The 15,144-nt window shown below is 36.0% G+C and overlaps 1 protein-coding gene across 1 annotated transcript in view; it reads right to left on the bottom strand.

Moving 5' to 3' along the window:
* Window positions 1-4,240: 4,240 nt before the first annotated feature.
* The window catches only part of WDR72 (WD repeat domain 72), a 202,254-nt gene continuing 191,350 nt past the window's right edge, over window positions 4,241-15,144 (bottom strand). The window contains exons 18-19 of the mRNA XM_045901894.2: window positions 9,831-9,935; window positions 4,241-4,386 (exon numbers count right to left, since the gene is read on the bottom strand). Coding sequence (XP_045757850.1) covers window positions 4,331-4,386; window positions 9,831-9,935 — 161 coding nt within the window. The 3' untranslated portion in view covers window positions 4,241-4,330. The remainder of the gene's footprint in view (window positions 4,387-9,830; window positions 9,936-15,144) is intronic.

Below are 15,144 nucleotides of genomic sequence, written 5' to 3'. Positions count from 1 at the left end.
GGAGATAACATAGATGGAGAATTCTTTTGATATAGATAAGAGAGATTATTTCTGTTAGGAAATGTAGTCCCCATTGCACAATTAACAGAAAATCTCTTTAAAAGTCTAAAGGAAACTTGTGATATGTCAAGAACACATCATAGACTGTTCTTTTGTCTTAGATGGCATCTGAGAACATGATGCTCAGTTACTGAGGCTGTGTGAAAACACCTTCTCCCTAGAAAATCCACATGCAAGATTGAAAAGCCAATTATGACTTTATAGATAATTGCAATTAAAATAATTGCGAAGTGAAGAAATGATAGGTTTGCAAGCAAGTACCAACCACTTATTGCTATTGTTTAATGTTATGAATACTTGGTGTTTAAAACCTTAGATCCTTGAATGAAAATCACTGCTATCTTCCCAATTAGTAGTGTGTTGAAGACAGAAGGGATCCCTAAAATTGATGATAGGAAAACATGCTCTATGCAATGAAAAAAAAGCATTTGGAGAAACAATGTCAAAAGGAAGAACCATAGATGCCCAGTATTTCCCCCTGTACACTACTAGAAGTAAGCCATTTCAAACATTCTCAATGGTCTATGACTTTAGTTTTCATAAGATATTAAAATAACTATTTCTTACCATTTGAATTGTCACAGCCTATTTACCTGCAGTATACTTTCTGGGATAAAGGTGAATCTATCCAGACTTAATGAACAGGGCCTGACTAGGGGGTGGCCAAAAACTCAGTAATCAGGATAAATGTATTTTAATACAATATTGTAATAAGTCAGATTAATACCCCCAATCCATGATATCAAAATTTAAAATAAAATGGGATCTGAGAAGGTTGGGATGAGGGTGACAGGAGTGAGGGTGCCGTCCCAGTCTGCCAATGAGATGAGATGAGGTGACCCGCTGTGTCTTCCAGGGGTCGCAGGTTGGATGGAAACCCCCAGGGGCATGCTCATACTGGGAGACTTGCTCATTTCTTGTTTGTGCTTTTCGCATACATGCCATCTGTAGGTTCCTTGCTGATGAAATCACAGCACAAAATGGTCTGGGGACCAGTGTACAAGAAGCCACATAACTTCGTCAGACAGAAATTCACTCAAGACAGCTTTAACTTTGCAACTTTTTTGGTCATGCTATTTTGAAATTATTTTAAAGTGCTCACTATGTACATATTTACAAAGCAATGACTTTCATATTTAATTAGACACAACTTTGGGTACTTGACATGTACAACAAGATTTTGTGGAGAATCAAAGTGTACATAGTATAGTCGTGCTTTTAAATAACTGTGGAATCAAAATGTGTGCAATATAAAATTTCAAAAATTACATGAATAAGCCCATTCTGTGGAAATAAGATTTCAGAATCAATTGGAATTAATGTATTCTGAGCCTTCATTTTAAGCACATGGCATAAAACTGAATTCTTAAAAATTCAATTATTATAATGTGCCCTCTAAAGATTGAAGAGAAACACTGTCTTTTCTAAAATGTTCACTTGAATAATAATTTTTTTAAAAATACAGAACGTTGGAGGGAAACGTGCAAGGAAGGAAATGAAAATCACCCAAATACTACCATCTAGAGATAGAATGTTAATATTCAGCAAAATGTTTTGCTATCATTTTTCTAATGGTGACATATTGAAAGTAGCCTTAACTTAGTTTCTAAAATAGCAACAGAAAGTTTCAGGTCTGAGGCCACCTCTCTAATTGTGTATTTATAATATAATAAATTTTACCTTATATTTGAAGTGCTTTACAATTCAGATTGCTTTCCATAAACCATCTTGTGGAGCATCTTTCTTTGCCCGAACCCTGGGAGGGAGCTTTAGACGCGCTATCTGAACACAGGGTGGAGAGACCTTGGTCCTTAAACTTACATTCTTTTCTGGAGTCTTTCTTCAGCAATACAGCCAGTATATAACTCCACAGTGAGTAATAGAATCCCCACTTGCAAATTTGAAAATATGATATTCCTTGGAGGGAACTAGATAATCATAAATATCACCAAGATTAATGCCAGAAGAGGAACACAAGACGATTTTTTAAATGAGTTTTTATTACCACAACAAGAAAAACTCTGGATACAAACAAATGAGTTGCTTGCTAATATAACTGCTCCACTTGTTACCTAAGGCTAGGCCAAGAAAGGATAAATACCTATTCAAGAAGCCATCAGTTTTGGGTTTTTAGCTGTGGTACCAAGAGGTTAGGGTCACCATGTGGTTGATCCAGTTAATTGGGTGGCAACTTGCTATTTAAATTCTCCTTACAAGAGACATTGCTGAAACATGCTGAACATAAGTCAATATAAAGAAATAATTTTTAAACAGACTCGTGGATTTGTCTACATTTACACATGGATATTTGAGAACATTATTTAAATGTCTTTCTCTAAAACTCTAATTTTTAGGAATTAAAAATTTTAACAGCCAATGGTGTTGGCCTCCAGAATTCATATTGATAAAAGATTATAATTACTCATTTAATATGAATTATTAAATTTTAGCAATTGCACAATGTGATGCCAAAAAAAATCTTAAAAGATCTCATTTAGTAATGTCATGGTTATGCCAGTTCTAATTTCCTTTATCTGGTGATATCATAAAATATTTATCAAGGATTCAATATTGGTTTCCTTAGACCTGGGAAATGCTGAATATGGCAACTGTTTAAACTTATTTTTAATCTTCACTGAAAAGGGAATAATAGAGCCAAGCTATAAAAACAAAGCAGCTTATTTTTAATAAATATACCAGAACTTATAAGTTCTTATATAAGTTCAACTTGAGCATCCAACTATTAAAATTGCCCTCTTAAGAGAATATATACATATTTGATATTGCCACCTTCAAAAATGTTCTTGGCCTTCCTTCTTGTAATGGCCTTCAGAACCTATACACAGCTTGTAAGACGATGTTTTCCTTGCTACCTTCCTTTATTTTAAAACTTGTTCCAAGTAGCTTTGAACTATGTCCAATGTGTGTGTATGTGGGGGGGTGGTATATAGGATGATTTTCCAAAGATGATAATTTTCTGTGATTATTCATATTGACAATATTTTACTCTGTGAAGTACAACTCAAAAGTAATTTCAAGCAATGACATATTTTGGGGGGGGGGAAGAACACAGATTTATGTCTGCTTTAAAGGAGTCACACTCACTAGGTGTCTATGTTCTGGTATATTCATCCGGGTGAGTCATTAATTATAAGTTCCTTAAAGGTGGAGACCATGCCATTCCAATGTAGAGTTCTCTAATCTCCCCATTGCATCCCAGCATAGGACCTGATGCTACTGCCTCAAATATGTTTGTTAAATTGAAGTGATTGGAACTTCCCTATCAGATAGATAGATAGATAGATGATAGATCATATATTTAACATTTTATTTCCATTTTTTATGGATTAGGCAATATTTGTATTCATATACACACTAATCTTTTTGATGATTTTCTATAAATCCAGGAACTATGCAATATAAGTCACAACAAATAAATCAGATCACTAAGGGGTTTAATAGATGAGCACTTTGTCCTATTTATATTGCTTTGCATATTTTAAGAATTCTTGCTAGTCACACTTCTTTCTGGGACAAGAACTACAAGAGTTTATACTTAATATGGATCAACTGCAATGTGCTGTAAGTAGATATATAGTTCACATCTATATGGCCAACAAGATCAACGTTTGGCTAAAGACATTAGCTTCTATGTCATTAGAAGTCCAAATGAACCTGACCACACAAGATTGGTCCCTGTTATACTATCACTTATTTGGGCTAATTGATGACTAAATGGAACTGGCTATTTGTTGACAACATTTCATGCTTTGATGAGATTTACTGCAGGGTGACTGATCCATATTAAAGCATATACTAAAACAAAATGTCCTAACCTAACAAATCGAATAAGTCTGGTGAAGTTTTAGATTAGATGAAGCAGTATTAAATTTGAGGAAGTATTGTACGTTACATATTTAAAAGCAATGTGGTTTTAATGTTGCTTATATAATCCAGCAACTGAAAAGATGGAAGAAAATCTAAAACTGTTAAATTTATGTCTGCAGACTGGCATTCCTTGTTAATTTTAAAGGAAAGTAAGAATCAGGAATATAAAATGATTTCAACAATGATTTTCTACAATTAGATCAATTCAGATATTTTCAATCAGTAATTACATTTTCAATACACTCTTTCCAAAGTATTAGCATATCTACTTACAACCTAATAACTTGACCGATAACAGCATAGTTTTTATACAACAATAAACAAATGGCATGCTTAGGTTTCATCATTTGTCCCAATCCAACTCCTATAGGTAAGATTCCACTTAGCACAGCTTGCAGGAGCAGACCTTCGCTATCCACGAATGATGCCTTGGCCTACCTAGAAAGGAAACAGATTATCAGGTTATAGCGTGAAATAAAGAAGAAAGAAAGAAGGAAGGAGGAAGAAAGCGAGAGAGGAATGGAAAAAGAGATGGAAGAATGAAAGGAAGAAAGGAGTGAGAAGATAAATGAAGGAAGGACAGATTTACCTATAATTTCTATATCTCTATATCTCTTTTCTATCCTTTAAGATAATAAAAAATATTCTTATAAGCTAGGCTTCAGATAAATATATTTTAATTGCACACATTATTAATATAGGTTGTTTTTTCTTTTAATTGTCAACAAAGATGAAAGTTTTCAACAAGATGATTTGGGCCAAAAATTAATAAATTTCAAATTATCTCTGTTGCTCTCAGAGAAACCCACAACCGCAATTTTAGGATCAAAGGTTATAAATGTTAGTTGAAAAATGGTTTGAATTATAGAATCAAAAAAGCATTTATTTCTCAGACTACTTGGATGGTTAATGTAGGCTAAAAAGTATCACTTGATTTAAATTATTTTGACTAGGAAATATATTGGAGCACTGTGCCTTAGTAATCTATTTCTAAATACATATATATTAATGACATGATCATGCATAGTAACTCCCACTCCTACTGGCAAAGACTCAAAAAGCTGTTTTTTTGTTTTATTTAAATATATATGTGTGTGTATAAGCCTAGAATTTTACGTTTTAAAAATTGTTAGGTTGATGCTTACATTTTTCCATCTGGGCAACTTTTTAAGAATGTTGATATTGTTCAACACAACTAGAAGAAGGGGTTTATGTGTTTTTACTACAGAAATTATTCTTACTCCTTCTAGAACATTTTTTTTAGCACTAACCCTAAGAAGTGTGTTCTCGATAGCTATGATTGATGGGCTGCTCACACATTCCACATTTTTTCTGCTTCATGCATCATCATCAGCCATCTCCAACACTCCAGTCCTGAATCTGTCCTACTTTCTGTTACCCGATTTTTGCTGTTGATTCATGAGCTAGAATAGTAAAAGGGAAAAAAAAAAAAAAACCCTTCGCCTTGGCTTTTCACAATGTAGTACATCCCCTGGAAACTGTGAGAAATCTACTTTTGTTCATCAGATTCATGCAAATGCAATATTGATTGACAATGATGTATATAGATCTATACACATAACGTGCTATATAAAAACCACTAAAATGTTCTATTAATGGCAGAATGCATACTGATTATAAACTACTTCAGATGTGTGAAAACGCTGATGTGAATGCCTTTTTTTTGCTACTTTCAAGCTCTCTCATCACTACTATTTTCAGCTGAAGCTATGTTTAAGTGCACTGTCCCTAGTGCACTAGGAAGTAAAATTCTTAATTTTCCAAGACAGTAAGGTGATAAAAGCTCAAGGTCTCTCATTAACACTTGGATAAAAATTGTAAATGTCACACTAAATTTTTTATCATCATGAGTGCAAAGATGGGGGACAAGGAACACTTTTTATGATATTCGGGAGAATAGGAATTGAGCTTTAATCATTATGCATGAAGCAGTTAACAAGAAGTTAACCAGCAAGAGACTGCACTAAACTATTTTTGTGATAGCATCTTTCAGATTCAGGAGTGATGAGGCTTTAAAGAGCCAAAGAAAGAAAGCCTAATGGCCCTAAAATCTGAAAAAAAGGGAGCTGTGAGTTCACAATGTTGTCTCGGTGCTTCTATTACTAGACATCAAAGTTATTCCCACAGGTTTTGGGAATGTATAAATGCCAGTGAAGAAGCAAGTAGACTTCACAGAGTGTAAGCCAGAAACTTCAATCTGGGATTCACCTGTGAGTCAAAACTCTTTGCTAATGAATTATTCCAGGGAAAAGACACTGCTGAGGGAGACCTTAACCTATCAGACAAGACCTCCAGGTTCACTAGCAGGGTCAGAGTAACAAGAATGCTCTGGTCTAAAGTTGCTTTGCCAACCTTAATGGACTGCAGGCACTCACCTGGGTATACAGCTTGAACCAAGAAAGAGATCACAATGGCATGAGGAATAGGTAGAGTGCTCTAGAGACCAGGTGAACAACCACTCTACCAGTCCTCTAAATTGTGACCTATATGCACACTCCGGCCCATTTACAAATGGGTCATCCTCGTCAATTCAGTGCTGGAGAAGCAGTTATGTCAATGAAAAATAAACAATCTGCAGATTGAGTTCAAAACCCTTTGCATTCAAAGATAATCAACACATAAAGTCAATCTTACTTTTTATATAAACTTAACATTTTGATTTTATTAATGACATTTTCAAATGTTGCATCAATGTTTAGAAAACTTTAACTTCCCCTTTAAAAAAGTAAACTATTACAGTTTTTCTGTGCTTCAATATCCCTTTGTTCTCTGCATATGGAAAGGAATTGGTATCAGCGATATGAAGCTCTAAAGGCAAAGGAGAATGATGTTCAGGGGATTTGCAAAGAAAAGATTTTATTTGGAAAGAACAATATATGAGGCAATATTCTTGAACTGTGCTTGGATGGGAAAATGATTTTTTGTTTTCATTTTCTATATGCCGTTTGAACTGGTTTGTTCATTAAAAATGATGTAATAAATGTATTAGTCTTTTAGAGTTGCATAGATAAAACCATGTAAGGTCAATAACCATTAAAGCTAGAAGACTGACCACATTCAACTTTGTAACGGGGGGATTTTGCGTGTACATGAAAATACTAAAAGGACTTTTAAGTGAATGGTAATATGCCAGGTGAAAATGGTAAGAACGATGCGTTCAGATTTAGATGCACTCCTGTCCATGTAGGGAATAACGGATATACCAATGCAATTAGAAGCTCAGCTACTGAAGCACCTCTATTGGTCTGATGACACCTTCCCAACGCTTATCCCTTAAAACCCCCAAATTTGCCTTCTCTTCTAACGAAGGTGGTTAATGTGCTTTCCAAAGGAACCCCACTCATACCTGGCAAACAGAGGTAACTCAGCCACGAAAGTAACATTTATAGTTTTGGAGCTCTCCCTTTGAATAGCTTGTTATTTTTTTAGTTCATTTTTGGACACTGAGACGTGGACAGTCATATTTTCACGGTTCAAGAAAGTCCCTCTACGCCACCAATTTCACAACCTTCCTTCGGGTTCAGTTTTAAGAATTTTCCCTCTCAAATGCTCCTACTTCAAGGAAATGCACTCTCTCATCAAAATCTTTCTTACTAAACAAGCACCTCTGTCAGAAGTGTCTTAATTTCTTATCACAGAATTTTATCCACACAAGGAGCAATAAATAATTCATGTCATTGCCTCTTTGTTGTGTGTCCCTGAACTGCACAGAGCTGGAAGGCTGACAGCTGTATCAGGACAAGCACCAAAGATCTGACATGACAAGTGACTAACAAGTTTCTTTCAGTTCATGGTGAAAGAAGACAATGGCTCAAAGTGCAGAAAGAAATCCTGAAACAAAATAAAACTGCTTCTTTCTTTTTACCTAAGTGTTTGCTATGAGCTTATTTCCAACCCACAAGCCCTGGTCATTTTATAGGACTGCCCAGCCCCCTTTATTCCTCACACTCGCTTGGCCATTTACGCCTGGCCACGGATCAATATGAGCAATTCTTGGAGAAATACGATGTCTCCATGACAACCAAGCCACAAATTCTCAGTGGAAGGCAGTGAGACCAGTAGTGAACTCTCCAGAGGTTTCTAGGCCTATAAGGCAAGATGTCTTAAAATGCAGGAATGGACAGAGGAAAAAGCCAGAGTAATTCATTCTTTATTACCAGTTTAATGATGTCCGATGTAAAGAACAGTACTCACTTTTTAAGTTAAGATTCTTTATCAGTACCTATCTTTTCTAATTAATCTTTGTTTTGATAATACCCTTTTGTTTATATCAATCAGATAAACTATGGAATATCTGAATTTTACTACAATTCCACTCATATTGAGGGATGCCTGAAATGTATTCTACTTTTGAGATGACATAAAGCCAATCTATTCTTGCCAAAAACAAGGAACACTTAGGTGAAAACTTGACTCGGGGATTTAACTGCCTCAGGTTGATAGGAAACTGTTTATGAAGACAGTTTAAAAATCTAGTCAAAAGTAGGTAATTTTTGTCAAAACTAAAAGCAATTTTAAAACACTTTGATGGGCATTTAATGCTACCAGCACCTTCTCCCTTTTGGAGTGGGACCAACCTACACTTGTTTCTTAGATATGAGGGCAGGATGTGGGGTTCACGTTCTGATTAAAAATTTCTGCCAGCGAGCAAGATGCCATTTCTCAGTTCCGTGGGCTGCTAAAGCAGAAGTGTGGTTGAGAAGAGACATACGGCAGCAGTACGTCTTTTGAGGAATCTTGGCGTAGTGGAGGGAACTGAAACACAATGCCATCGCCACTGGGCCTATTGGGGTTCCGAGATGACTTAGGGGACCTGGCCTAGATTGCAGGCTGCACCTTTCACTGAAAATTAAATCTCAGTAGCTCTCCTCGGGGAAGGATCAGGGGACTGTTTACAGCTGCCCCCTGTCAGCGAAGGCTACAAGATTTGGAAATCTCTTAACTAAGCTGACAGGCCACAGAGAGGATGAATCAAAAATCTGATACAAGGATCAGCACACAAAGATGCAAGAGGGTCGAGGGTACACAGCAGCCAGAGAAAACAGGAAAGGAAAGCGTTCATTGGGAGGAGAGCGTTAACTCTTTCACTCACGGTCATAAGGAAACTTCTAGCACCTCATGGCTTTGTAGTGATCCGGACATGTCATTCAACTTTCACAGGATTTTTCTTTTTCTCTTTTGATTAATTAGTTGTTAAAAGACTAGGCATGTTTTGAAACAAGACAAAAACAGAAACAAAAATCTATGCTTAAGTGTTTCTGGCTCTATCCTTCTGCTACATTTCTGTCTATTCTCTCTACAAAGAAAACACAAACCTAAGTAACTTGGGACGTGGGTAAATTTTATGGCATGAGGAAGGGTTATCACTTTCTTTTGTTCTGCTTGTTCTCAATAGTTGACGTATCCATGAGTCCATTACTGTTATGCTAAAATCCTTTAGTCCCCGTTAGAGAGCTGTTTGTATTTAGAAAGGTGAATAGACTGTAATGATGGCAATCTGTGTCTAACTCTCCACTTCCGCTCAGTCCCATTATTTGAAATATTTAAAATGCTGCCATTTCTCCAGTTTTCAATCTCGGCCTCTATTAACCAGTTTAGCCTAAAATTGATGCTAATGAACTAATAGTGTCAGCTTCCCTTCTCAGTCATAAAGCCTTTGTACTTCCTCCAACTGAATCCTTGATGAAAGAGGCAAAGGTAACAGCTCCACACTGTGACCCCTGGAGGTGACCATTAATTTGATAGCGCAGCTGCTAAGAGAAAACAGCATTACAATGTCCTCCCCGCCACCCCCTTCCAAGGACCCCAAAGCTGCGTCAAATTTATCATTTTATACTTGACTATTTTTAAATGGCTTTCACCTGGACTCTCAGACTCTTCCAAAACGCATCTGTCAGGCATGTCCTCAGTGTCTTGGAAGTTTGCCGAGTTTGAGTTGCTGTCATGCTTGACCGGACTGACTGGAGCTATTAAAAAGAGAGAGAGAGAGAAAAGAGAGAGAGAGCGATGAAAAAGTAGTAATAAACACCATTAAAACATTTCCTTTCAGTTCCACAGATATTTCCAGGGACGCACTATGTAAACACAAATAATAAATTGAAAAAAAATGTATCCTCTAAGTATGTATTGGAAGACATGTAATTAGTTGAAAAATCTATAGATGAGACTTTATCTTACAAGAAAAATAAGTTCATTGCATCAGCTTAAAAGCTACAAAGTAACAAAGTGATCCCTCCAAAGTAGAAATCATATTTTTAATGCATAAATCTAAAACAATATCGTCAATTAACAGCCATGGGACACAGACGAAGAACATGGGGCTGGTCAGTTAAAAAGAGCAGCTCTGCATGGGTGCGGTGGTTCGTCTTGTCACACAAATCACAGCTGATGAACACTTTCTATAAATTTTGTTTCTCCTTCATCAAATGAGAAACTTCAAACACCAAAAAATAAATAAATAAATAAAAGCCCTATGTAAATAAAATTTAAAGTACAGAATAGTTGGCAAATGATTAATAAGTAGGGCCAATGTTTTGAATGGTGACTTCAGACAATCTGTCACCTTCTGAGTATGAATTATGAACAGAAACGGGAATGAGCACAGAAATCTAAAACTTCCTATAAACACATAACACCTCTAGCTCTGTTAGAGAAACAGACTCAAGTTTCCACATTTTTGCACAAGTTGTAATACTTGGTCTCAATTATCTCCATAAGTAGCATATTTCCATATTCTATTCATTCAAGGAATCACTTGTCGGGAAAAGTGGACATTGTCTTCATGAAAAAAAGTCAGTGAATAACAAAACAAAGCAAGACCACAATAATATAAATACGTCATACTTACTTGTCTGAAGCCAAACTACATAAATATGTATATTATCGACCACTGCTAATTTTATCTATTGCAAATTGCTGCAGTAAACACTACTACTGTCTCTTCAGGTCTTGATAGAACACACAACATATTATTTATAGGCCATAAATGCAAACAAAAAAATATATAAGCCATACATGAAATGATATGTTTGTTGGCCCAGGGGAGTAGGTCTGGCCGCTGTTCCTAAACCTCCACTGGGAAATGATGGAGCAAAGTCTGGAGGCTGTGTCACTTCACACACATACTCAGTAAGTGACACAAAGGAACGCCACCCAAGGTCCAAAGCAGCATGAGCAGAGCTCACGCCTCTCACATTCCTCATCTTATTTCCATGGAGTGCACATAGCATTGGTGATCATAACCTGAAGCCCACAATATACACACTTTGAAGGAGACTAGGAACATAATTTCGGTTCAAATACTCTCATAAGTTTCACCAATCCTCTCAGAACACAGCGTAGTTCTCCTCTGTTCTGTGAAAGTGTGTGCATAGAGTTTGAATTCACTGCTCTGAAACCTTTTATCTGAGAACAAAACATGGAATGTATGAAATTCTGGCATTTAAATTTTCCAAAAAAAAAAAAAAAATGGAAGTAGGTGCCATCTCTGTTTTATGTACCTCTGTCTGCCTGGGCCATAGGAGGTATTCTTAAAAGACTTGTGGAATGAATGAGTGAACGAGTGAGTGAAGCAGACGGATCATGCTAGATGTCCTCCTGATCTGAGAGGGTATGTGCTTTGAATTATCTTCAACTAAATCCAATCAGTGCTTGATTAGGCCCACTTGAGAGTACAAAGGGTGCCTATTTGTAAAATGGTGGTGCAGGTTAGTCTGTAATTTGGAGGAGAGACACATATAGCCTAAGTAGTTATTGGTGTAGCTGCCTTTAATTTAATTTTCCTCAGTTTAGATCATACTAACAGATTATTTTGGAATCCACTGATTTTTGTTAACACGTTGAAGTGGGTAATTAAATGCACCAAAGTTGCAGACACTGGTCAAGATTTACTGGACTGTTTTAATAATGTTTTTATTTCTATATATCTTACTAATTTTCTGAAATATTTACATTGATACTTATCATAGGGAATGAATCATACAGCTGAATCTATTATTAACAGCCAGTGAGTTAACACCTGTGTTTATTTGGGCAAATGCATTGCACTTGTCCCATATACTGTTCTTTAAAACTCTCATCCACTCATTCATTTACTTATTCTTCCAGCAAGACTCTGTTCTAGATGTAGAGCCCTCAAGAAGGAAGAGAGCATGGTATTAAAACAACAAAGTAAATGCCTGTAACAATTTCCAGTGGCAAAAAAAGTGGTCCCAGCATGAACTGACATCCCACGCCTCTCAAGAAAGTCAGAAAGCTAGGTGTAGTTGTAGCTGCACGATCTTCATTAGACTCACACTAGTAGGTACTATGCAGCTCTTTTTGTATCTACCTCAGATTTTGGAGGGTGTCATTTGTGGGGGGGTAGGAGAGTAGAAAGGGTTAGTCTTCAGATATTTTGCTTAATTACATTTTAACTTCCAAGTTTGAGAGGGTACAAGATTTCTCATTTTTACTGGCTAATTTATAGAGTACCTGGTTAAATTTACTAAAGAAGAAATACCTACCTTCTGTCAATTGGGACCAGCCCACATTAGAGAGGTTAATCATTGCCATTCCACTTTTTTTTTTTTTTTGATAAGCTAATCTTTGCTGTTGTTCTTTTGGGTGTTTTCTGTGATGTTTCATCATTAAACTCAGACAATAATGAATCATTTCAAAAAACAATGAAATCAACAAATACTGATCTAGTGTTTATTATGGGTAGAGGTCTGTGATGGACTATGCAAGGGGTAAGAAAATTAAAGGCACTTTTAATGTGCCCTCATACAACTTGTGATCTGGTTGAGGTGCAATGAAAAGTAGTAGGAACACTAGAGACAATATTCCAAGAATGACATAGTTTTTAGGAATGCAGAAGTAATTCGCCTGTAGTAGGGGGATTGGGAAGTGAATTTTAAATTAGATCTCCTTGAAAAGGTATATGGGTAGCCCAAAGGGAGATCATTCAAGGCAAAAGAAAAAAGGTGTGAACCCAGGCATGGTCAAAAAAATACATTAGCCTAGTGCCACAAATGTATTTAACAGAATGTTGCTGCCTACTTTTGTATGCATTTTTAATGAATTCTCCTAACGTGTCTCTTTGAGCTTTTCCTAAATTGCTGTTGTGGCTAATTCTTATCACCTGTAGAAGTTAGCTATAGACAGGTTTTTCCTTGCCCTAAATAGTCAATAATTTGATCTTTACTGATGGTGGGCCCATTCATCACAGTAAGTTGTCCTTTCACTATACATATTGACTTTTATTTATCAATACCAAAGTCCATTTGTAGCTCATCACTAAAGTTCTTGGATAATTTCAGTAATTTTGAAGATGCATTTTAAAGCTTGGCAGAGAGATAACTTCTGACATCAGTATAGTGCAAATGATTGTTAGGTTCATCCTTAACTTAAAATCAACTGTTTATTTCATCTGTAATGGATTCTGAGATAGTCCACATTTGGGGGATGAGGAGCGAAAAAGACAAACTCTTTTTGACCGTTCTACCACCGAAAGAGGTAAGGCTATTCCATTTACTCATCACACACCTAAAATATTCACAACTGAAGGGCCAATGTTCTAAGTATCTTTGTAATATCTTTAATAGCTAAATAGAAAAGTCCATGTACTTTGTGTGGATGTGTTCGACTATGATGTGTTTAACTATGACTGTAATTCTATATCCTAAAGAAATGAATAGTTCAATGGCAGAAGAAACCCAGAGGATTGTATGACAAAGACACTATAGAAAGACCTACTATAGGGCAATGTGATAACAGGGTCATCAGTGGTTACGCTCCTTCATCTCTGTCTATTCTCTAATTTGGTCTCAGTTAACCTCTAAAAATTCCCATCTTCCCTTTGTCATCATTTGTAGAAAGATGGTATTAGTTTTTAAAGGTGGCTAGGCTTAGGCAACAAACAATTCCAAGAACTATTCCCCCTGGCCCCAAGAAGAGAATGACCACTGAAAAATGTCCATTCACCTTCACAAACAGCAGCTAGTCCTTCCAAGTAAGCCAGTTCTGTAGACTAAATAGAGCCCTTCCTTGTTAAAGATCCATGTCATTTACAGTGTAAATAAAATCTGCACTACAAATAATGTTTTCAATACAATGACTTATGAATGATTTAAAAATAGATCCCATCCATCACATGTATGGACTTTTTGGAAGTATTGGGGATATTTATAGAAAACCATTAATAAAAAGATATAACAGTTTGAAATATTGGTCTGAATAGGATAAACCACTGTAGTAGCAGATAAAACTCAGACAAAAATCTTAATCACATTTTATTCAAGGGCATAAAGGAAGGTACAGGTTGCAGAAGTCAGGGAAGACTAAAAGCTGGCTCAGATTTGTGGAATGAGCAGTGGAGAAGTTAAACACCGGAGTTCAAATCTACTAGCTCAATACTGTGCCAAGAGTTGATGACTTTCTCGCTTGATCATTTAGGTCTCTTTTCAAACTTAAGGCATCACTATGAATCAGCTAAAAAAACAAACAAACAAACAAAAAACCCACAACAAAAAACTTTCTACAGGCTTAGAAGAAAGAAAAACTACATTAAATTCAAGAAGTAAATACTAATGCAATACTCACAGATCACCAAAGACTGCAATATATTTTAAATTAGAGGGAGACAAGTCAGTGAAAAGACTTGAAGTGATAACACCAAATTTGTAAATAAAGAGGATGTCATTTGAATAGACCCCAAATTCACTTTACAAAGTGGTTGTCTCAGGACAGATGTCTTATCAGGAAAACATATCTAGCTAAAGAACTATGTACTTATTACCCCTACTTTAAGAGTATCTGCTGAGATAATCAGGTGATAGGACCTCTTGATTATATTTGAATAGCAATAGCTGCATCCTGCATCAGGCTTCAGGCTGACTTTGTGTCAGTGTGGACTGGAAACTAGGGGAAAAAAATCATATAAAGATGCCCAGAATTAAATAAAATATCTAGTGCTTCTTTATAACTAAGTAATAACTGTTTTATGGACAAGTTCAGCAAGACAAGTTAGCATTAGACAACGCATTTTTTTGCTGTCTTTCTGCATTTGTAATCTGACATTGAATACTATTTTCTGGATGACATTTTCTAGTATAATTATTTGAAAGATGACATTTTCAACTGGTCAAGAAATGAATTTTCCAAAACGTTGTGAAGGGTAACTTTTATTTTGGTATC

Source organism: Mirounga angustirostris, unplaced genomic scaffold (genome assembly GCF_029215605.1).
Source record: "Mirounga angustirostris isolate CCGP_5_RB_7025 unplaced genomic scaffold, mMirAng1.0.hap1 SCAF_9, whole genome shotgun sequence".
Lineage (NCBI taxonomy): Eukaryota > Metazoa > Chordata > Mammalia > Carnivora > Phocidae > Mirounga > Mirounga angustirostris.
Note: the sequence above shows the minus strand (reverse complement) of the source record. Positions and strands in the feature narration are given on the sequence as shown.